The sequence below is a fragment of the Uloborus diversus genome, chromosome 1 (genome assembly GCF_026930045.1).
Source record: "Uloborus diversus isolate 005 chromosome 1, Udiv.v.3.1, whole genome shotgun sequence".
Classification (NCBI taxonomy): domain Eukaryota; kingdom Metazoa; phylum Arthropoda; class Arachnida; order Araneae; family Uloboridae; genus Uloborus; species Uloborus diversus.
Genome location: NC_072731.1, coordinates 163,356,663 through 163,382,827, shown reverse-complemented (window position 1 = coordinate 163,382,827; position 26,165 = coordinate 163,356,663). Strand labels below are relative to the sequence as shown.

Sequence of the window (26,165 nt, the reverse complement as noted above, 5' to 3'; positions counted from 1 at the left end):
GCTCAATCCGATAATATTAACACGTGCCGCAAAGAGGCTCAAGTTACGAAAAACAGTGATTTTTAGCAAAAAATCGTAGTTTTTCTTCTTTAAAACAAAAACTTTTCTTCCTAGAAACTTCGTTCTGGTCTCATTTTATAGGAAATTTTATTCTCGTGATGAGTTATCTTACCCATTTTTTAAACAAAATTTATAGAATGGTACTGGGCATTTTTCAGGTCAGGTCATGGAAGATACCATCAATAAGGAATTTTCATGCAAAGATCTAAAAGCATTACAATATTCAATTACATTTATTTGTTCTTTGTTGATTTTAATTTATCCATTAAAAAGCTTCATTTGGAGGTACTTTAAAAATTAAATGCAACAAATTGTTGATTTAAAATAAAATAACGAAGCAGTTCAGAAGAGAAAGCAGAGTTTAAAAATTACAAAAAAGAAAAGAAAAAATCTAAGGCATTTTATTGCTTAGACTGTTAAATTATACATCATAATGTTATTACTTTTCATTGAGAAGTTAAAGTGGTAATAACTTCGATATGACAGATTTTGATGAATGTGGAAAAATTTGCCTGCATTCGGACATAACTTGCAATAGAAACTGTCTTTAGTTAGAAATTAGTTTTACACCTGTTTCAACTGTGCCATTGGCAACCCTTAAACTGTTTACTATCTTTTCAGCTTTAATATAATATTGGTTTTCACACTATTCATCAAGATCAGTATTTAAAAACTTTGTATCGGTTTCGAATCTCTGTAAAAAATTGTACTCTTAAAAAGTTTGAGGAGAAATGAAAAAATCTACTTCTTTGTCCAGTAAACTAAGCTTCTTTCAGATTGATCTGTGCTTTTGTATCCCTATCATCACAATCATCTTCATTATCTCCTACTTCGGATTTTAATTTTGCAGCCTTCTTTGTTTTGATCTTTTTTTTCTCCCTAAAGTCATCAAAAAAATGGAAATGCAACCTTCTCTGAGTTCAGGAACCACAAATGATTAATTATTTTAGGTAGCTCTGTGCCTACATCATCTTCATAAATACTCTTGTATTGAATGAAAGATTTTACTAACTGTAGATCTTAGTTGGGGGCCAAAGCTGAATCGCAGATAATAAACCATACTTTTCCATAAATATTGTTGATAAACAACAAAATATCTTCAACACCTTTTATCTTTAAATCAATTAAGGAAAGCTGACTCCTGAGAAGATATATTTTTAAGAGTATCTGAGGCAGTGAGAAGAAAAGGAATGTAATTGACAAAATTAAAATTTTCGAGATAATCATTACAAATAATAGGGGAACGTCTCCTCTGCTTAGGGGCAAGAGATGGTACTAGTAGCTCTGGTAGGGGCTGTTATACAGCATGATTTAGAAAAAAAGTTCAACGAAAGCCTACCTAGGATCTGCACTTTAAACGCATTTTATGAGGAACTTTAAAAAGTCCACTTACATCCATTTACTTCTCACTACGTCATATGAGGTAGTGAGAAGAAAAGGGATGCAAGTGGCAAAATTAAAAATTTGGAGATAACCAGTACAAATGGTAGGTGAACCTCTCCTCTGTCTTGGGGCAAGAGATTGTACTAGTAGCCCTGGTAGGTGCTGCTGTATAGCATGATTTAGAAAAAAAATTTCAATGAAAGCCTACCTCGGATCTGATCTTTAAAAGCGTTTTACTCGAAACTTAACATAGTCCACTTGCATCTCTTTTGCTTCTCACTGCCTCATATGGCCTTTGCCATCCATCTTGTGTGATGAATGGTACCAGACTACTCGAAATGTAACATTGTTTGGATAAAGACTCCCTAAATAAGTTAAGCAAAGTGGAATGAACTTTTTATAGGCATCCCTAAGCTGCTACTGTTTTTATTTCTCTAAACGAAAGCTTGAAATTTCACCTGGATTGCTTATTTTGTTTTTAATCTTCTATACTTGATTTGAATTCACTCTTATCTATACCATTCATCTTGAAATTCTTGAAAAATATCTGGTTGAGGACGTACCTATTTTGCAAATCAAAACTGCTTTCAAACCAACTTCTAAGATGTAGTATCGACATGCTAAATACAAAAACTTTTTCTGTAACAACTGTACTCACAAAACTCTGATTTGTACTGCAGAAAGGAGCCATAAAATTACTTTCATTTTAACACCCTAACAAGTCCTCGTCTAAGAACACAGGCCACTTTCCTGGGAATCGTAGTTTTTCCTTTCTCTGGGCGGGAGGGGGGGGGGGGGTCGAAAACCCTAATAAGACTGCTGGGATTTTTAAGCTAGTTTTTAGCGCTGACCACCGAGGAGGAAAGCAACGTCCCGTATTTATGGCCTCTACAGCTAATTTCATAAGTTTTACATGCAGTTGTTTGTTTTAGCTTTCAGTTTAGAGACATAACTATATTACAGTGAAATTCTGTTACAACAAGCTTCAAATTACCAGAAATTTTCTTTGTTGTAGCGAGGTTTTAGTAATAATGAAATTCAAGCAACATAATGGAAATCAAATCGGAGCTGAAAATTTCTTTCGTTGAGACAGATATTTCGTGGTATCGGTATTCATTGTAACAGGATTTCACTGCATATATTTCTGATAATATTGCTGTTTTTGCTCTGATAGCTAAACATTGTAAAGGGGTTACAACCGTTAACTAAAAGAAGCAATACAATTTATATTATAGTGATTCGTTCTTTTTACGCGAATTTAAGGATATTAGCTACGACCTGACTTGAAAAATTCTGAATAATGTTCAATCAAGTTTTTTAAAAAATTAGATGAAATTAGACTTAAAGAGAATAAAATTCCCTATAAAATGAGACCAGAACGAAGTTTCTAGAATGAATAGTTTTGGTTTTACAAATGAAAAACTACGTTTTTTTGCTAAAAATTGGCATTTTTCGTAACTTTAGCCTCTTTGCGGCACGTGTTAATATGATCGAAATACTTGAAACTTTCCAAATCACATTTTCTAGTCTATTGGCACATTTTAGGGGGCAGCCGCAAAAGATTAGTTGAAAAAAGTTTTTCCCCATGTACCTTGTGACCACCCTACGTGTTGATCCTTCTATTCTGCTTTTGAATTTATGATTTGTCTTATCTGTGTACGGTTATAAAACTACTTCAACGGTGTAGTTATTCAGTAGTACTTATTACATTCTAAACTTTTGGGCTTATACATTTTTCTTTTTAGTTTATTTTTGGTTTTTACGCAGTCGGGTTTTTTGTTTTTATTTAATAATTTTTCATCTTACACTTTTTAGTTAATTTTCACTCACTTAGTTATTATGATTATAAGACGGTACATTTTGCAACCTTGTCATTTCATTGAGAGAGTTTGTATCGTGAGGTTTATTAAGTAACTTGAGGTGGTCTAAACTACTGATAATTAGTCTCTCTAGGGACCTAACTAGGCTTAAAGCTATATGTGCTTGACCTTCGGCAAAAATGCGCGAACTTAAGTCAACCACATCACAGCTATATAAACAGCCTGCATAATTCATGATGACGCGAAATCAAAAACGTCCCCCCCCCCGTCAGTCATATCTTTCTCGCAAAACTGAAAAGACCTGTCAAGAAAGTACACGTCACGAAACTCAGTCCTTTGAATCAAGGCAAAAACAAATGCAACATCTTAGCGATGAAAATTGAATTAGAAGACTTTCTTTCTTTTGGTGCTTATTGCACGGGTTTATTTTAATGAGGACTACAATCTGTGTGTCTTGCCTTCGTTACGCATGATATATTTTTTATTACAGTACAGAATACATATAAAGAACACATGAAAGAATTTACATTAGATAGAGGGGAAAGTACATCCGGAGCGAGGGTGTTTTGACCCACCGCCTCAAGTGGGAGAAGCAATCTCTTAACCACTCGGCCACTGAGACCCCAATCAGTAGACTTAGTAAACAAAAAAAATCAGGCAGCGAAAACTACCTGCATTTGTCGCACGCAGGTAGCAAGCGACACCGTGTGCGACACCCAGCGTGTGCCGATCCCGAACTGACAAAATGGCAATTGGTTGTTGATATGGTCAATTTTGATTAATGTCATGTGTTTAGTGACACTCCCAAAGTTAAGACAAATCGATTGACGTAAGGATTACCAAAATTGGCCAAGGCGTATAGCCTGTAGAACGCCACATGGGAACGGACATACATGCATAGACTGATAAACACATTACCCTTCTTTGTGTCGCGCACGCGTAGTCGGGTAGTTAAATCCTTTACCTTTTAATTCGTTTGAGGACTCGTGAAGTATTTTCAATAGCCATTCAGGTCCTCAATTGAACTTTTTTCCTTATAAAAGAAAGGTTGGAGAAAAAAAGGTACCGATCAACATAATGAAGAGAAAGGTATCGAATATAATGAAATACTAAAATTGCACTTTGAATAAAATTTGAAGATAGTTATGGATTTGTTTGTTGACTGAGTTGGGGGGGGGGGGGGGGGGTTAATATTCACGCATAAGTAGGAGTGTTTGCAGGCTCTCCCTCAAAAATTGTTGTCAGGAACACATTTTTAAACTATTTGGTGATTAATAAGAGGAAGGGAAATTTGGAGGCCCCTCCCTCTCTGGAATATTTTTGAAATTTAAGGATATATTTGTGAAAACACAATCGTTTGCTATCTTTTTCTTGAAGGGAAAGGATGAGATTCAGGAATACTCCCCAATCGTTTTTTTGATATTAGAGCTTCAAAAATGCAATTTTAGATATGTTTAGTGATGCTAAAATCCAGGGGGTTGGGGACTTCCCCCGGAAAAAATTTCGGAATTGAAGTCTTAAAAACGCAATTGTAGGCCATCTTTGATGACGTAGCAGAAGACATGGGGTTCAGAAGTTTTCCCCAGAGACTTTTCGATGTAGGAGTTTCAGAAACGTTGTTTTAGACGATCTGATGATGTTGAAAGATGAGGAAAAAAGGACATGGGGACTCCTCTCCGGAAAATTTTCGAAACTGTAGTCCTGAAAACGCAGTTGTAAGCCATCTTTTATTACGTAGGGGAAAGGAACGAGGTTTGGAACTTTCCATCGGACATTGTTAGAAATTAGAGCCTTGAAATGCGATTGTAGGTCATCTTTGGTAGCATTAAGGAAAAGGATGGGTTCAGGAGCTATCCCTCAACTTTTCAATATTGAAGCTTAAAAAAGTAATGATAGTGGGTCTTTATTGATGTTAGGGGAAGGACTCAAGATCGGTGGCTCTCCCCCGGAATTTTTTTTGGAATTGAAGCTCTAAATATGTAACTAAAGTTTCTCATTAACGACAGTTTCGAAAAAGTTTTCGATTTCGGCGATTTTTTCCAAATTGAAGCTCAAAAAATTCAAAAATTTTAACAATCTTCGATGACATTGGAGAGAGGCGGATGAAGGACTCTCCCCTGGAAAATTTTTGGAATAAAGTCGTAAAAATAGTTGTAGGCGATTTTTTGAGATGCGTTGGGAGGGGAGGGTGAAGTTTTATGACCTTTTCCCGGAAATTTTTCGAATCTACAAACCTTTTGGGGGGAGCGATCACCCCAATCGCCCCCCCCCCCCTGTGGATCTGCCACTTCCTCCTTCACATATCACGTTATTTTTCATAAATATATTCCTGCATAAAAATACGTAATATCACATTTCTTGCAACCCCTTCCCTCCCCTTTGTCACGAACTGTCACAATTTTACGATCTCCCTTCCCCTCTCAAAGCATGACATCATTTTTAGACAACCCTTTTAAGGATTTTACCCGCATATCAATTATCAGCAAGACAAAACGCCACCTCATTGGGGTGCCGTTGTAGGTGAATTCTTTGAAGATGATCATTGCGGCCTCCCTTTTCGCTCACTCAATATTGTTCCTCGAGACTTTTTTGGGGGACAAATTGCTTGTAACAGCAGTTTGTTTTGATGTATCATGGCAAACATTCACATTTATTTTCTAATAGCAACGAGAACCATTAAATATACTACTTTTTAACTTGGACAAAATGGTGCATACCCTCTGATACCCCTAATTGAACAGATTTTCACCGTCAAACATGTAGTACATGCATTTAGCTACTAATTCATTACTTTACTTGCATTGTTTATTAAATACTACGGTTAAGTAATTATTTTATTTGCTTTATTTATTGAGTCATATTTTTAACGTAATATGTGCTATGATATTATGTTCATTACATTTAAGCTAGGAAACTGCTGTGTATGGGGGGACTTTTTCAATTGTTAGCTAGGAAAAGAGTTGAAAACTACACTTGCCAACTTTCACTCTAGGGCGAGAGTTAACCAGGGCTTTGAAACGGCCCTGGTTGGATTCTCTGTGAGTCATCGCAAAAAAATGCGTCTTAAAATTTATTGCAGATCAATGAAATTGAAAATGAACTGAAAATTGTTGCAAATTAACAATGGGATGAAGAAAAATCGTAGACGGAAAAGGGGAGGACACTTTCGAAGTTCCCAATTTTTCAACGCATTCATTAAGCTGCGTTTCAGCAAAATTATGCCTATCCACATCTTGATTCGAATCTAAAAACGTTCTTCAGTTACCACACATGCCCCTCCTTCGGTATACGCCCAAAATGTCGCGGCCAAAATGTCGCGGGACAAAATGTCGCTGCCAAAATGTCGCCGGCCCAAAATGTCGCCGGTCCGAAATGTCGCCGGTCCGAAATGTCGCCGGTTCAAAATGTCGCCGGCCCAAAATGTCGCCGGCCCAAAATGTCGCCGGTCCAAAATGTCGCCGGTCCAAAATGTCGCCGGTCCAAAATGTCGCCGGCCCAAAATGTCGCCGGTCCAAAATGTCGCCGGTCCAAAATGTCGCCGGTCCAAAATGTCGCCGGTCCAAAATGTCGCCGGCCCAAAATGTCGCTGGTCCAAAATGTCGCCGGGCCAAAATATTGCCGATCCAAAATGTCGCCGTTCCAAAATGTCGCCGGGCTAAAACGTCGCCAGTCCAAAATGTCGCCGGTCCAAAATGTGGCCGGCCTAAAATTCGCTAGTTCAATTTGTACGAAAAATTTAAATGTACGTCGATGCTTTCCAGCATAAAAGTTGCGAAAGAATACTAATTGCCTTTCAAAGTAAGTTCCTTCAAAAATTCCAAACGTTTTCTCCTGTCTTAATTCGTAAACATCAGATTAATTCCAGAAAATTAATAGTTTTCAGAAAAACATACGTTTTTCTGTATACTATTACAAACGTAAACATGTGAAAGGCTGCTGCAACGGAATTCTCTTTCTCGTTTAATCTGATTAATAATAATACTCAAGATGTAACATAAAAGATCAAGATGTAGCGCAAGGATTCAGACAAAAAATTGGTATGGAAGTAAAACTAAACTGTTCTAAACGCGAATGAAAGAATAGTGAGGCGCAATTTGAATATGGCAAGAGAATAGGCGGTTTGTATTTTTTGGCGTAATGAAGTAAAAACAAATAACTCCTTCACTCTAGCATATTATTACGGTAGCGACAGGTCAGTCATTTAGGGGATCAGGCGGAATGGCCCTCGACTTTGAATTTTTTTTATATACAAGTGGGAGTGGTTTTTATAGCAATCCTATGAAATTTGCATTGGTTATACATACGCCCGTTATCCTCCCTCTCCCTTTTCACTGGAAAAATTCGAAATCACGGGCCAGGGTGGAAATAAAGTAGAAAAGTATCTTAATGAAATTTAATTTTCTCATAGATTTATCAACATTACCCTAAGAACTGTAAAAAAAAAAAAAAAAAAAAACTACGTTTTCAGTGAGATATACGTTGGTTAAAGTAAGATCAAAACTGCCGTGGGAACTCCCATCTCTTATGAGTAAAATTCTGAAATTACGTCGAAATGTTCACCGTCAAATCTTTTGAAATCAATGAAACCCGTAACTGCTAAAACAGGTGTCTTTCACTCAGATTTTTGAAAAACGACTGTACGCAATGACAAATATTTTCAATTCTCAACATTCATGAAATTTATATATTCGATAGAACATCAAGGGACAATTTCAGAACAGCTATTTTATTGAAGGTTTTCAAGAGGATACTTTCATGCATGCGAAGTAGCGCTTGTCAGCTAATCACATTTTCCAATTTTAAATAGAAAAGAAAAAATTTCATAATGTAGGGTGAAATAACTGATATCAATGAGATTATTCAGATCAATTTTGACCTAGACTTATTTTTAAAATGAGTTTCAAAAAGTAATAGTTCCAGCTCAATATAGCTTGGTAGTTCAGAAAGAAAAGAATATTGATAATAATAATAATAAACAAATAAGTTTTTCTCTCTCAGAAAAAATTGCTGTTTTAATTAGTGAATTTTTACTACGCAAATTATATAAAAATGCAAATTCAGTTTTTATTTAACACTTACGCTAGTTAAAGTGCTACAAAAATGAGAGGAATACACGGCTAATTTAGATTTTATTGATATCATGCTCAACCTCTTATATATAAATTCAGTATATTTTTCATTGTTTATTTAATTACACTGACTCACGTAAACGATTACAAAACTCAACTTAGAACGAAAATAAGGCTTGTTTTTGTTTAATTTCACTTGTATACTACATTTTTGTATGAATCCTCGCATTACTTCTTGAGATATAGCAGTCACATAAAACGATAAAAATTATTCTGTGATCCATCCTTTTGGGATGACTGAAGCCAAAAATAAATGAGCAACTCGCCCTTTAAGATATACCTGTAGACCAAATTTTGTCTTAACCCTTGTACAGTAGACCCTCGTTTTACGCGGGGGTTATGTTCCACGGAAATGCTGCGTAAATCGAAACCGCGTAAATTGAGACCTAATATTAGTGTCAAAATAGGAATTAGGTTCCGTAGATTAAAAAAAATACTTCATTCTAGTGATGACTAATTGTATAATAAGTTTAATGTGTACTTATATCAATTTTTATGCACAATATGCATAAAGAAAACAAACTAATTTCGTGTTCTGTTTATGAAGAGCTGACTATGATAGTTTTTTGGTAGTCATTAAGAATTTTTCCTCCAATTCTTTGCTTAGCATTAACTCATCCATGATCACTTGCGTCATTTCCATGATAGAATCTTCTTTCACTAACAAATCAGAAAGATCATTCCTATTGTCTACGGATGGTTCGAAAATTTTCAATGTGAGCGTTTTTGGTTGTGTGTCACCGGAGTCGGTATCCGCGTTGGTTTTGACCTCCTTTGTCACTCCTAAAAGCTCTTCTTCCAGTGAGTTCTAAACTGTGTGAGTTTAATCACTTTACTTCTGATGGAAAAAGCTCTGGAACCAATCGCATAAAATGTCTCCAAGGACCCAAGTTCGATTATTAGCACGCCAAAATGCAGTTAGTTACGTGTAATCTGCAATCTTTAGGAGTTTGGGTTTTGAAAGAGAGGAAAATGTTACCTGTTTGCATTGCCGCATCTGCGTAAAACCGAAACTCATCTGCGTAAATAAAATAAAGGTGTCAAATCTTCAACCGCGTATAATCGAAACCGCGTAAAATAAACCCGCTGAAAACGAGGGTCTACTGTATTACTTTTTGAGATATATCAATCACAGATAATAAAAAAGAAAGGAAAAAACATTCGATTGCTCCACCCTCTGGTGTTATTGAGCCCAAAATCTGTCCCCCTGCTGCTTCCTAACATTTTATTTGATTCCGTTCATCATTTTTTGAACAATGACAGTCACGCATATCGATGAAAACGTTCAGTTACTCCACTATCTTGAACGAATTGACGCAAAAAACCACGCAGCCCTAAATCATATATGGGTACTTGGGGTATCGTTCGAATTCTTACTACAGGTTTTGACGTAGAATGTCCCCAAAAAATCGGTCACATACAAACGCATACTATTCTTAAAGAAAAGTTTAAAATAATTTAGCGAACGTCAGAACTGAACGCCGTCAGAACGTTTTACAGTTGGTAGATAGCGAGTCACAAGAAATAAGATAACGTAACGCTTGTATTCTATTTGTTTGCTGAAAAACAGCCGAGAGTTGCGAATCAAAACGGAATAATTTTTTTAGAATTTATCATGAAACTCAGTTAGTCCAGTCCCATTTTTAACGGAGACATTCATTAAAGGCAGTAACCATTTATTCTGCAAATTTGGTGTTAAACATCACTTTTGTACATTTAAATTTTTCTTACCAACTGAATAAACGAATTTTGGATCTACAACATTTTGGACAGGCGACATTTTGGCCCGACGACATTTTGGACAGGCGACGTTTTAGCCCGGCGACATTTTGGAACGGCGACATTTTGGATCGGCAATATTTTGGCCCGGCGACATTTTGGACCGGCGACATTTTGGGCCGGCGACATTTTGGGCCGGCGACATTTTGGGCCGGCGACATTTTGGACCGACGACATTTTGGACCGGCGACATTTTGGACCGGCGACATTTTGTCCCGGCGACATTTTGGATATGCAATATTTTGGCCCGGCGACATTTTGGCCCGGTGACATTTTGGACCGGCGACATTTTGGACCGGCGACATTTTGGACCGGCGACATTTTGGACCGGCGACATTTTGGACCGGCGACATTTTGGACCGGCGACATTTCGGCCCGGCGACATTTTGGGCCGGCGACATTTTGGACCGGCGACATTTTGGACAGGCGACATTTTGGACAGGCGACATTTTGGCCCGGCGACATTTTGGGCCGGCGACATTTTGGACCGGCGACATTTTGGACCAGCGACATTTTGGACAGGCGACATTTTGGCCCGGCGACATTTTGGAACGGCGACATTTTGGCCGCGACATTTTGTCCCGCGACATTTCGGTGGCGACATTTTGACCCCAAACCCCCTCCTTCATGTCTTACTTGCACAGTCCAAGCTTATCTTATGCCATTAATCAAAATTTCCTGATGATGTAATTCCTGTTGTTTTGTTTTTAATGATGTAAAAGAAGCAAACTTCGTGTTTTTCCCCTCTGCTAACGCTTATGTGTTCTTACATAGCTGTAACGTGACTTATGTCAATCAAGAATATAAAATCAAACGGTCTTGAAACAGCTAAATAAAGATATTTTCTGCCAATGTTCTTCATTAAGAGCTTTTCCTAACAAAGTTTGTTTGAAGCGAATTCGCCTTTACGTTTGGGCCCTATATTCGCTTTAAACTTCCCCACAAGTGCTAATGTTAAGTTTCTTAGAACTGTTCTGTTCAAAATCGAATGAAAAATTGTTAAACTGAGTTATAGGGTGGCCTGAAATACATTGACAATTTAAAAAAAAAATTTTACAGGAGAATGATTTAAAAAAATTCGTGTAGTAAAATCGTACGATGATCTGTAAGTTCTTTCTACCCATTGTAGCAAATTTTAGTTCCAAAATCTTCCAATGGGTAGAGCTTCAAATATATATATAGTAAGCCTTTAAATCAAAGAAAGATAGAAAATTGCACATTTTCCCCACCTCAAAACCCTTATTTCCAAATTTTAATTTTTAATATTTATTTAATTATTTAATTTTTTTTTTTTTGACTTTTTTGGGGTTTGTTTTGTTTTAGTGGTACTTTGGAGGCGCCTCAAGCCTTTTATCGTGCGTTTTTTTCTTTCCTTGACTTTTACGGGAAGGTATGCTAAGGTATGCTAAAAATGAATAAGATATTTGAGTTTTAAATTTTAATCTAATTAGATAAAATTAACAATAACATTTAAGTAACACTAATGATGCTTCTTGCTGCGGAATCAAAGTAGCACATTTAGAACAGTTGATCCTTTTTGGTCAAATACATTGATTTCTGGAGAAAAAAAATTCTTTGCAAGCTTTTCGTCGGAGACAGAAAGTTGTCAATCCACTTTTCACCTACAAATAAATGTTAACTAACAGCTTGATTTCTTACATAACATTCCCTTACATAACACATTCCCTTTATTTAAACACATTTACAAAATATTTATTACTGGGTGCATCGAACAGTGCTCACTACATTCCACTCAACAATTAGCACAGCACAGCTCGAGTAAAAGAATCGCCAGTTTGTTTAGTCGTTGACATAAATAGTGCTGTAATTGTAAAAAAAAAAAAAAAATAATAATAATATTTGGGGGGAATCATCTCTTTTTAATGGATAGATATCATGGTTAACAAACTTTGTGGGAGCCAAAAAAGTTAAGTTCAGAGTACTAATGTTATCAAAAACTATCCATTATTTTTTAAAGGTGGTTAGAAACCAATTTGCATTGATGTTGTATTAATTTTACAATAATAAAACCACATCTTTAGAGGAATGGCATTCCCTCACTTGCTCCCTTAACTACAGCACTGGATATAAACCAACTGAAAATTTTAGCAGGCCACACTTGTAGCACTCATTTAGGCCTTGGAAATTGTGGAGTTATCAAACACCAAACTAACCAAACAACCAAAAAATTTTTTTTAATGAATAAATGAAAAAAAAAACAAGATTAAAAGAAAGATCTCATAAATGAAACATGGCATGATAATGATGTTCCATTTCTTTATTCTGAAAAATCTGGATTCGTCCACCTCTGATGGAGAAATCAAAACAATAAGCTCTCGTTGATAACTCAACAATATTCGTGTTTATACATGGAATTAAAAACATTTTGAGCTCTAATTTCTCGGTTTCACTTCATTTGCATGACTGATGCAGGATAATAGTTTCAAACTCATACTTTTAAAATATAATTTTAAAACTTGTTTTCAGGAATTGGCAATGGTCTAGTTGTCACCCTCAATCCAGTCCTCATTCATCAGCATTTCAAACATCACAAAGCGACTGCAACAGGAATCGCTTACGCTGGCGCATCTGTGGGATCCTTTGCACTGCCACCACTCATCGAATACCTTTTGGGTGCCTATGGCTTCAAGGGCAGCTTCTTGCTATTGGGTGCCATCATCCTCAACGGTCTCATCCCAGCATTCATGGCACGCTCGCCAAAGCCAGCTTCATCCGTGGCACCTGCGCCAAACAAGAAAAGTATCTACGGGAAACTGGCATTCCTGGAGCCGAAAACAACCAACGGTGTTAACGGCTGTCAATCTGAAGTTAGTACACGTTAGTGAAGTGTTGTGTCACGATAAATTCCAGTGACTAATGAAGTCACGTGTTTATTCCATGTCTTTACCTTGGACGAATATTTATTTTTCAAAGCTTCTTCAATAAGGAATAAAATGAATTTTTTTTTAAGCAGTCAATAATACTAATACAATTTTCCAGCCAATCGTTATTGAATCATTTCTAAGTTAAATTTTCATAGCAGTGGTGTAACTTCAAAACAAAAAAAAAAAAGAAAGATCTTTTTATAGTTGTCTTAATGCTTGCGTAATAATTCGAGTCATACTTTAAAAAGTAATATCTTTTTTTTTCTTTAAAATGCTATTATTTTACAAGCATAGAACGTTTAATCAGTCATGTGAATGGACTTATTTTTGCTTTTACTTCGAAAGACGCCTTTAAAAAATTTATTAACGATATCGTGCCGAATACCATACTTATCTTTTCTTTATTAATAATAAAGCTGAAAGTCTGGATCTCTGTCGCTCCGGATGCCTGTTACGCTCTCGGCGCCTAAACTGTTCGGCCGATTTTCATGAAATTTGGCATAAAATTAGTTCGTAGCATAGAAGTGAGCACCTTGAAGCGATTTTTCAAAAATTCAGTTTTTTTTTATGATTTTATTTTTACCAACATTAATGGATTTAATTCCTCTGCACCGAGCGAATCACCATAACATTTACGAGTAACTTTCCGTAACTTGGACGAGCAAATTAAAGGTAACAAATTAACATAGCATATTGACGAGAAATTCATCATCCACTATTTGTAAATATACAGGCGAACCAAATGACCTTTTAATTTTCTACTACGGGGAAAACCATGCAGGTACCGCTAGTATAGAATATAGTTCAGTTCCAAACCTAAGGTTCGTAAAAACTAGTTTGGGTTCAATTCCGTCGGATGCTCAGCAGTAGATATGGATCGCCATCGACTGGTCTATCGCGAGCCAATTTCTATTTGTGCATAACTTATCGAACGTACAATTCGTATTTGCACTTTTTATTCTGAGTTACTGTCAAGAGGTGGTTCATTTTAACATATTTTACCTACATGAAATATTTTAAGGCCATTTGTGAATGGGAAATATCTTTTCAAAAAGTGAAAAATTGGAATCTGGATCAAATATATGGAGGCGTAAAACTTTAAAGAGAAGTTTCTCATTTTGAGCTGTGCTGCAGATACGAATTTTGTGCTTAGCACGGCAGTAACAGTCTTACTAAAGTTTTTTTTTTTCTTGTACAGTAGAACTCGCTTATAACCGCGATATTTGCTCGTTATAACCGAGGGCTCGTAAAAAACGAGTTCGTGAAAAAAATCCTAAAACCTCATCATAGTTGCTTTTTTTTTTTTTTTTTTTATCTCGGTACAGTATCAAAGAAGTTGGTTAATTTGCTTTGAACTGTGTGAATGTAGGGGAAGGTTGCCGTCAATGAACCACATAAGTTTTCGATTTTTTTTAGAAAGGAAATTCAACTCAAATTTCACGTTAATTATAGGAACAATTTCTCAGTATACTTATCTTTTAATAATAATATTCATTTTCATGATAAATATACACAATAAAGATTGAAAATTAAAAATAAATATTTTAGCATGTGGTCCATTCATGGCAACCGGTTGCTATGAATGGACCACCATTCGAGTTTCCATCGATCGACCACATTCTCAAATTAAAAAATCAATGCGTAACTTACAAATATCTATAACAGGCGATGAATAAGCACTAAAAATACCAATAAGTTATAGAAAAGGAGATTTATTTTCTAAAATGTTTTATTTTCGGATAAAAGGAACATAAAAAAAACCGCAGCATTCACACAACACACAGCTGTTTTCATCACACCTCGTTCACCACTTGATATTTTCCCTACCTGTGCAACACTGTTCTTAGCTTATATCTTTTCAACCTCTTCTAAATTGTTGGAAGTTTTGTTAAATCCATTTTGAAATTTTTCGTTCGACGCACGATTGTACTTGCTCTCTAAAATGTCAAAGAACTTATTGACCATTTTATTACTGAAACCAGACGCTTAAGTCTCAAACTACCAGAGAATATAGCATTAACAGACTTTTTGTCTTAATTAAATCTGTGGGACATGTTGTTTTTCTCATTCTCTTGAAAGGCAATTTTCCCAATTTTTCGGAAGTAATTCCAAAAACGTCTTCTCCAGTTTAAAAATATGATTCACTAATTATGTTCCTATTTCGGAAGGCTTATCTCCTATATTTCTAATAAGCGACTAAGGTCCTCTCACTGATAAGCTAAAAATTTCAAAGAATATCGCGACACATTGTTAAAGTTTTCTCTAGCAAAATTCTGTGGAACACATTTTTTCTTGAACAGTCAGAAATGTTATTAAAATAAGTAAAGTTTAATTCATTTTTACAGCTTTAGTTGGATTATTTGAAACTTTCTTGAAACAAGGAAGTATCTCTCTTTCTTTGGACTCTTTGCCAGAAATTCTGTGACATCATACTGCCAGTAAATTCCTGTAAATGTATCAGAACAGTTTATATGCATAATATTCGCTAAATATACTTTGGATGTATAAATCTCTTAGCAAAAGGATTTCATTGAATTTTAACAAACGCGAAATTCACTTACGATACAATTTGTTTTTTAAATTAAATAATTAAACTGTCGTACAATGGAATGAGCATTTCGAATTCATATAGTATTAAGTTTCGTTTAATGGAGTATTGCATATCTGTCCTTCGTATTTTAAAAGTCTATTTATGTAATTTTTTTGCGGTTGGTAATAGTTTTTCAGGTATTTTATTTGTGTATAACTAATTTGCTGTAACTACAGTCAAGTCCCTACTTACGCGAGGGATGCGTTCCAAGACTCATCGCGTAAGTTGGAGTTTCGCGTTGTGGAAAAATACGTATACAAATTTTTTAGATGCATACCAAATTCTTTTAGACACTTATAAACACTCTCAAACTGCTTTAAAGCACTACAGTTACTTTTATAAAGAACTGAACTTTTACTGTATTTAAATAATAAAAACTTTTATTCAGCATGAAAAACTAAGATGCAAAAAATGAATAATGAATGGAAGGGAAAGACATAAAATAAAACAACACGGTACGCACAGTATGTAGCAATAATAAAATGCTGCAGTATATTAGTACTGTACAGTGTACAATAGATACAGTAACATTTTTATGAGTTAAAAAATGAAGATAATGATGATTTATGCTCTATGATCAGATCGTTATTCTTATCTAATACATACATTTTTAAATACGGTTTTTTCGCCTTTTCTATTTCAATTTGTAGGAACAGTCCCTCTTCCTGATCTCTTTAATCCACAATACAAGAGCAGCTTCCAGTTTCATAATATTTCCTTTGCTAGACTGTTTTGCAAGCTTAAATATTGAAACTAAATTCTGAACTTTTACGGATATCTTTTTGTTTTGACTTTTAACTGTACGCATGGAAGCATCACTCATATTTATTGTCGCGCTACCGTCGACGTTTTGTAGTTGTTTGTTCAAGTGTCTCGAAAACGTTAGCCTTTTTTTTTAATAAAAAAATTTCTTCTTTTTTTTCCATCTTCACCAAGTTTAGATGAAGTTGCTACTAAGGTATCATTATATTTCATCAACGTTAATGTTCAGAATTAAAAAAATAAATAAGTGAAGGATGCTGAGTGATTATTTGGTGCACTAACGACGCGATGGGTAGATTAGTTTGATGTGGAATCTTTTGCTGTCAGTGATGCTTAAAGGGATGCAATAACATTCACAAAATCAATATTTAGTGGCCAATAATGATGATGCCGATACTTCCTTCTAAAAAATTTGTGTTATGGACGAAAAGTTCAAGTTAGCTGTAAAATTCGTAACTCGTGAAAAATTCGCGTTATAGCCATTTCGCGTAAGTCGAATCGCGTTTTAGCGGGAGTCGACTGTATTGGCATTCTTATTAGAGTTGTGACGTAGACGTTGCCATTTTAATGCTTGTAAAAATAGAATATATAATGCAAAGTTTTTGACGTTTAGAGAAAGCTGTGTTTATACTGAATTTTGCCCTATTAGAGATCATTGCTAGCGAAGTATTTCTAAGCTGCAGAAACTACGGACAGGATTGGTATCAGACATATAAATGTGATCAAATATGCGGCTGTCAAAGATTTTGAGTGAAAAACCGAAAATGACAAAAAAAAAAAAAAAAAAACCGCACTCGTAGCGATTTTTTAAACTTTCAATAAGTAATGTTGTCTGAACTATCACATGAATTCCTGAAATTTCAGATGAATTAATTTTCTTAATGTCATTAATGATTTCGTTCTCTTTTGTTGTTCAAAATTATTCTATTTTGTTCATTCATTAGATATTACAGGTGCAGTCATGAACAGTATATCATACTTTGTCCAAAATTTCTAGTAATTAAAATATTGAAACTAAACTAGATCACATGATTTTTAAACGGAATGTGTAATTTTACCCTGTGATTCATTGTTATATTCCTTATTCCATCATTGTTACACATTATATATCTATGCTCGTTATGTTCAAACACATGGAAGCTTAATTATTTTAAAACAGAGATTTTTTTTTTAAATTTCAAGTGAACTTATAAGTAAACAGTAGTGTGTAAATTTAGAAAAGAAGTACGGATTTTTTTTTTCTGCCAAAGATCTATCAGAGAATATTGCAAGTAAAAGGTCAAATGTTTCATAATTGCAAGAAGACAACGAAAACTGTTTCTTTATAAATGTTTGCTTTTTAACAAACTCACTAAAAACAATCAAAAATACTTTTTTTTACATGAAATTCATTTTTTTTACATGAAATTCATTTTCTTTCCAGAACATGGCAGCGGATGAAGTTCCTCTGAATGAGCCTCTGGTTGTAAAAAATGACGCTACAGGTGACATTTCAAAGCATCAGATCATAATGATGCCTGGTTTAGCCGACAGAGATGAAGTTGGACAAAACGGATCAAATGGATGTCATCAGAATGGAGAATACAAACTTCTGCCAACATCTACTAACGGCGAAACTCCGTCTGCATCCCGTTGTCCTGTATTGGGTACCTCCGCTCCAATTACCCTCTTCCAGAAGATAAAGCAACGAGAAGATGGTGTCTTTGGCCAATTTCGACACACAGCCCAGATCCTTACCCACCCTGTTTATCTGGCAATCTGCATTACATTCGGTTGCAATGTAGTCAATTTCATCGCTTACCTGACTGTCATAGTTGATTTTGCAAGAGACAGAGGTCTGGCGGAAACGGACGCTGTCTTTTTAGTGTCTGCTTTCTCTGTTGGAGATCTTTTTGGAGCTGTGTGCTTGGGATGGGTGTCTGATTTTAAGTGCCTCAAGAGAAAGTACACTGTGATGTTGTGTTTTGCCGCCATGGGAAGTCTGCTGTTAGTTTTGCCAATGTGTCAGACACATGCCATGTTTTTGACAGTTTCCGTTTGCATGGGTATTTTCAACGGATGCGTCATGACCAACGTTCCTGTGGTAATGAGAGACTATTTAGGATTGGAGAGACTAGCAGTAGCTGTTGGACTTGGTCATTTCTTTGTTGGAGTTGGTCAACTACTGTTTCCTATGTTAATAGGTAAGTAATGCTTTGTTTCTACATTGTAGTCCTAATGCTGACGGCATTCTCCTTCAACAGTTACTATAAAACATGTACACAGGTTTTTCAAATCCAATACTTTAATCATGTTTTTCAGAATTTCTCATTTTTTGGGTTCTTACTGATAACACTAGTGTGAAAGAATACGGACTCAAACCAATTTGGATCTCAACTCAAAGCTGAGGCGTGTGTTTGAATTGATTTAACAATTGATTGGTGAACAAAATTTTATGATCCAGAATAAAAAATCACTTAGCAAAAAAAATTATCTCACATTCCACATAACATACATCGTCTGTTAATTAACCATTCTTTTATTCGATTAAAAGTTGGATAAACTGTGTTAAGAGGAATAAATGAAATCTTGTCACTTTTTTAAATCCAAAATGATTTGCTTGTTGCTACATTTAGTTTCTTATTTGAATTAAAGTTTGAGATCTATATTAAAAATTTTGAATAATAGAAAATCCTTGTAATTGCTTCTGTTCTTTTGGATCATACTTGGTGAGTAAGAATGTAATGTATAAACATGTAAGAAATCTTTCAATTCTGAAGCACAACAACACATTTATTATTGAACTCAAATTCTTATTAGAATTGAAATTTGTTGACTCGAACGTAATTTATATAATTACAGCTCATTATTGAACGCACTATGTTGCTTATTAGAATTAAAAATTCATGAGCCGTAAGGATAGAGAACTCCAGTATGTCTCTTTGAAAAAATAGCTTTAGGATAAGTCGATTCAGTTACTTTTTTCGTTTTAAATGTACAAAACCGAAAATGCAAATTATTAAGACTTTCTCGTTTTCAATGCAAAATATTCAATAGCATTTATAAATAAAATTAGATGGAATTATATAAAAAATGAATTGGGCAGAAATTCTTTCCATTTCATGAGCAAAATAGTCAATAGTTATTGTATCCAGTCGCCTGGAAAAAATTTAAGATGACAAATGAGGCAGTGAGAAGCAAAGGATGTAAATGCCAAAATTAAAAATTTGGAAATAACCTCTACAAATGGTAGGTGAATCTCTCCTCTGTCTTGGGGCGAGATATAATACTAGTACCTAGTAGGTGCTCTTATACAGCATGATTTAGAAAAACGTTTCAATGAAAGCCTATATAAAGGACCTTATCTGTAAACGCGTTTTACTCAAAACTTGAAAATGTCTACTTACATCCCTCGATTACTGCCTCGAATCAGGATAACTTTTAAATAGAATTTTAATCATTTTTTCTGTCAAATATTCAGCCGGTTACAGGACGCTGTCTGTATATAAGAATCAAAATTTAATTAAATAATTCGTAAAAGTATGTTTTTCATAAAGGTCTGAATATTATCTTAATTTCTTTTGCAAAATTGTCTGTTGTTTACTAAATTCAGTCACTTAATAGGCTCAATATTTGATCTTGCATTCTACCGTTTAATAAAATTAAAATTTAGTTAACGTTGAACGTAAAATATCAGCAGGAGAAAAATTGCCATTTCTTTGGTTAAACGGTAAGTCGTTTACTCTACTCTGCCGCTTATTAAAATTAAAACTTACCCTTCTAATACTCAAAGGTTATTTTGTGTTTTGTTCCCTTTCTTTCACCTATTTAGACAATCACTTTACAACTAATTAGCACTCGTCTACCGGTAGCTGTCAATTTCTCTTCACACCGGCAGTTAAATAATTATCAAGGAAATAAAAATTACCTCTCTAAGTGAAACCGGGCGCGGATCTTGACCCTGTTTTCCACTCTCATCCAGGTCATTGTCGTTCCTTTTGCCGCCGATCTTGCTGATGTTACTTCACTCAAAATTACCACACCGTAGTTCATCAAGGTAGTGCGTGTATCCATAGAGCATAAGGAGTCAAATCGAACCATTTCGAAATAAGCTATAAGGTTAGAGCCAGAGTTTTATATTCAAAGTCAAAAACCTTTATTTAGGTCAAAAACAGAGCAAACATTTGCACGATCTAAACGATCTTTTTTAGAAAACAGTTCCGTTTCCGTGCTATAGTTTTAATTCTAGATAATACTTCCTTGCAATATGATGTGAATTGTAGTGCTGCGAAGTGATTATTTCCACACCGTATCCACCGTATTTGATCCAGCGTTCGATCAAAAGTTTAAAAATAATGGTTAAAATAAGTGTTTTCAATGCAGTTTTTCTTGGATATTTATTTTCGAAATGGTGAACAGCTTTAACTTTTATTGAAATTGAGATGAAATATAAAAAAGAACATAGGTAGTGAAACCCCGGTTTTACGTTTCTCAAAGAGCTGAGCTGGGTTTAAAAAAACGTAAAATACGGGGGATATATATAGAAAGCAAGAACCAAATAGAAAAAAAAAAAACTAAAGGTAGCAAAGATGACTATTTCAACAGGTGTAACTTGTAACATCAATATTTTACGAAATGAACATACCATTTTAGATCATTTTAACACATTTAGTTGAGAATCCGGGCATTTAGATTGAAGATAATCCGTAATAGTGGATTGTTTCTTAGCCTACTTTCCCAGTAAAAGTCAGAAAAAGACGAAAAAAGCATGAAAGAAGGCTTAGTGCACTTTAAAAATACTGCGGAAAAAAAGTCAAAAATAAGTTAAATAAATAAATAAATATTGAAGAATTAAAAATTGAAAAGTAGGGTACTAGATGGGGGGAAATGTCTGTCGATCTGTCTGCCCCCCGCTCCACTCCTAATAACTTTTGAGTGAATAGTCCGATTTGATCATTTTTTTTTTTTCGAAAGATCTCGGATCAAACTTAGAGGCGAATTTGCTTCAAACTTAGTATGAAAAAGTATATAGAAAATATCTTTTTGGATTGAACAATTTTCCGTTCCATTTTGAACAGTTCAAACCCCTTAACATTATCGCTTATGGCGAAACAAAAATTTAAAATAGATCCCGAGCTTAAAGGCGGATTTACTTCAAACAATTTTTGGTGTAAATAGCTTTTGATGAACAACTCCCGACTCCGATTCCTGGAATTTTAGGGCAATCGACTCCGAATCCGACTCATGAGCCAGAATATTAGTCGGACTCCGACTCCACGACTCCAACTCTGACTCTGCTGCTTTTATAAAAATTTAGACACGGAGGGGAAATGACCGAATCCAACTCTTGGAAATTTGAAGTTTTCAATTCCGACTGCTTTATCTCAAAATAAGTTCGACTCCGACTCCACAAACAATGGCAGAGTTGCGGACTTTAAGGGGAAATTACCAATTCCGACTCCGAGCCTTTTAATTAAAAACCTTCGACTCTCCCGAATCTGATTCTTTTACCCCAAAATGAGATTGACTCCCACTCTTAATCCGCAGCCATGATTTTTACTTTGAAATAATTATTGTTGATATAATCTGTTTTTATTTTCATGATAAAGTTTTAAAAAGTTAGGTCCTTTATGTTTTTAGATAAAGATATGCGCAGACGATTTTATTTATTTATTTATTTTATTGATTCTGAAAATTATTTCTTTAAATTCACATTTTGTTGTTATTTTTATTTATTTTGAAAGGACATTTATCCATTTTTTAAAATTATTTTTTGGCAACAGGGGAAAAAAAACTTTTTTTTTTTGATATGATGTATTTATTTTAATGAGCTTATTATTTTTTATTCTTTTTTTTCTCTTTAAAAGCAATTAAAAAATGTTTAATGGAAAAAAATATATTAGCTGCTTTGTTTAAAAAGTGCTACTACTTTATTTTTTCGATTATTTATTTTTTACGCAGCTATTTCTTCAAATGAGGGAGGCATATTTTATTTCTAGAAATCAGGTTAAAATGTTAAAAAGTTATGTTTGAAATAATTTACTATTTTAGCTAATTTTGAGAATATTGATCAGATACTAGAGAGTAGATATTTTTATACGGGAAAATAGGCTCGTTTAGTTCCGACGAAACTTCTTGTTAGTCATTGAGTTCAAAGTACATGCAGCATCTTCCAGGGTTGAAATATTTACAGGGTTACAAACTTAAAATCCGGGTTCAATTAACATTATTATTAATAGCATAAAAAAACTGGGACACTAAAAAAACGTGAAATGCGGGAAATAACAGATTCGGAAGACGTAAGCTCGGGGTTTCACTGTAGATGTTTTGTTGCTTCCATATTGACTTTCAGCTATCTAAATGACGGTGAAGAATCGCCGTTACATCTGAACTAAAATATGAAAGCTGTTTTATAATAGATGTAATAACCGATCAGATGTAACAACTATATGAATATTTATAAAATTTTCAGATTTTATAATTGTTTTATGCAAAAATCTTTCCACAGATAAGTAGCTATTTTATGTGCTTCCAATGTTACTCACGTTTTATTTTATTTATTTATTTATTTATTTATTTTTATTATGTTTTTTGCAAAAGTTCTAACTCCTCTGAAATTAGTGCTAAATTTAGCAATAGACGAGCGTATTAAAGTTCTCTTAATTTACCCCAAACTAATCTAAAAACTAGTTATCTTGTCTATGCAATTTAATTTTAAATATCGCTTTGAATTAAAAACCTGCTTCTGATTTAGCTGTAGAAACTTGTTTCTAGGTCAACATTATCTTATGCTTATTTGCATAAGATACGTTGAGCTTACATGATGAGACAATTATCACGCGAACCAAGAACGGTTAAACAATCGATCTTTACTAATAATAAAGTTCAAAGTCTCTCTGTCTGGATGTCTGTAGGATGTCTGTGACGCGCATAGCGTCTAGACCGTACGACCTTTTTTTCTTTAAAATTTGGCAAAAAGTTAGTTTGTAGCATGGGAGTGGGCACCTCGAAGCGATTTTTCGAAAATTCGATTTTGTTCTTTTTCTATTTTAATTTTAAGAACACTTTCCGGGGCAAAATTATCATAGATGGACAAGTAAATTACGAAATTATCATGAAGTGGAATGGGAGAGCGAATGAACATAGCCAATTGGCGAGAAATTCGTCATTCATTATTTATACAGGCGAACCGAATGTCCTTTTAATTTTCAACTACGGGCAAAGCCGTGCGGGTACTACTAATACAAAATAAGACAAAATAATAAAAACAGAAACTTACATAAAAACAGTCCAGCAGAGAGACATATAAATGTGGTTTGGACCATGATGAAACATTGTCTCTTGATCCTTAAATACTACATAGCTGGTTTATAACTTGGCGAATAACACCAGCGTGTCCCCGTTCCTGCAAGAACTCTATTTCTGCAACCATTAGTCCTAGATGCATACTTCAAAAATGGACAAAATAAGATGCAGAGTTAAGTTATTAAAAGTTTGAAGAAAAATAGAAAAAATACGAAATCTAATTTCATATGATCTTTAAAACCCCTACATTGCATTTCGGAAAATCACAAGCATGAAAAAACAATTCAAACACGAAAAAAAAATTAAAATTCGTACGACCAATATTCATCAACAGATGAAACGCAGAGTTTTGCGACTAATCACTTAACACTCGCATTCAGTTAGGGGCCAAAGGATGATTTTGGTAATTTTTGCCCCCTCCCCTTATGTAAGGGTACGTAAGATTTATCAAACCCCCTCTCCCTATTATTACGCAAAATTCCATTTTGTTTTTCAAAATAATAAAATAAAGAATCTCACATCACAGGAATCGTTGATAAATTCACTAATTCTAATTAATTTTAAATTATTTTTGAAAACCTTCTTATGTAAAGAAATATTTACTAAAACCTTGGGGTCTAAATAAATGTATTTTCGAATTTTTTTTTTTTTCATGTGATGCGATACTATTTGGAAATAAAATATGCTATGTTTCGTGCGATTCGTTAAAAATATTTTACACGATTCATCCTTTATAAAACAAGTACAAGACAGCTCATCCTAATACATTTTTACCTTCCAGATGTAAATGAAATATGATTAATGCCAAACCACTTGACCACGCGATTTCTAATATAAAATATCGATTAGGAAAATATTACGTAAGAATGGGTTTGACCCCCCCCCCCCCCAAAAAAAAAAGTAAGTGCATGTAGAGCTTTTTCCACCCCATCCCCTCTCCCTCGAGACGCTTACGTTATAGTAGAAATGGTGGTGAAACGGTTAAAAGTTTTTTGATATCGAAGTCATTTCATTTGATGCAGCTTTAAGCCTTGATAATTTTTCTTGTGTTATTATATAATACTAATGTAATCTACGCGATGTTTCGATTTTAAATTCATGACAGATTTGATAAGATAAACATTTTAAGATGACTAAACAAATTATCAGACTGAAAATAGTTGTATATTTTTATATTTAAACACCTTTGCCGAAGCATTTTGTTTTAACAGAGAGCATGCAGCTAACGCTATTACTGTATTTTTATTCTTCTTTAAACTTTCATTGCGGTTTAGTAATATCTATAAGAATCAGTACGGGTAAACATGAAAACGAATAAAATTTTATGATTATGACGAGCATTTATATCGTAATAAAACGTTTCTTAAGTTAACAATTTATGGTTTATTTATTCGTCAGCTGGCCACTATGGAACCTTAAAATCATCCAAACAAAGAAAGTTTATAGTTAATTCGTTTCAGTAATATATTTAACAGAATCAGTGTGGGCAAACATGAGAACGAATAAAGCTTTATTACGAGCATTAATGCCGCAATAAAACGTTTCTTAAGTTAACAATTTAAAGTTTATTTGTATTCGTCACCTCACCACGCTGATATGAAATCTTAATAAATACATCATCGGGAACGAGTAAATTTTATAATATTCAATCACTTCGTCCCTCCTTATACTGGTATTTTCGGACATTACGTCCTCTGGGGAAAAAATTGTTATTCGTTTTCACTATCGTTATATTAGAATATCATCTGAAAATAGATCATCCTTCGGAATGTAGGAATGTTTATTTTTGTACGTCCGCTCTGAATTGAGATAAGATTCAGTTGAGTCTTCCATTTTTAAAGAAATCCCTCTTGATAAGATACTCCGTCTTACAATCAAAATATTTTGTCTGGAACATGTTTCAAGCAGCAAAATAATCAGAAATTTATTCGTATACGAATAATAAGCAATAGCATATTTTGTTTAATTTTATGAAGCACTAGTGGTACCCGCACGGCTTTGCCCGTAATAGAAAAATTAAAAGACCTTTTTGTTCGCCTAAAGACCTTCTGTTCGCTTGTATATTTACAAATAATGTGTGATGAATTTTCTCGCCGATTGGCTTGTGTCCATGTTACGTTTCCACGTTATGATAATTTCGTAATTTACTCGTCCATCTTATGATATTTTTGTTCTTAAAATTGGAATAGAAAAAGAACCACATCGAATTTTCGAAAAATCGCTTCGAGGTGCACACCCCCATGCTACAAACTATGTGCCAAATTTCATGAAAATTGGCCGAACGGTCTCGGCAGAGACACTTTCAGCTTTATTATTAGTAAAGATTTCAAATAACGTTATGCACGTTATGCGGTATTTGTTTTTCTTTTCACTGGGATGTTTTTGATGTTATGAATTAAAATTCATAGGTTCGTTACATAAAGTCGACCTCGGTTATTATGATATTGAAATGTCCGCGGTGTTTATAACATCA

The 26,165-nt window shown here is 34.5% G+C and overlaps 1 protein-coding gene across 1 annotated transcript in view; it reads left to right on the top strand.

Moving 5' to 3' along the window:
- Positions 1-26,165, top strand: part of LOC129216777 (monocarboxylate transporter 9-like) — a 112,569-nt gene that overhangs the window by 76,337 nt on the left and 10,067 nt on the right. Inside the window, exons 3-4 of the mRNA XM_054850996.1 lie at positions 12,659-12,999; positions 17,832-18,591. Of these exons, the coding sequence (XP_054706971.1) occupies positions 12,659-12,999; positions 17,832-18,591 (1,101 nt within the window). The remainder of the gene's footprint in view (positions 1-12,658; positions 13,000-17,831; positions 18,592-26,165) is intronic.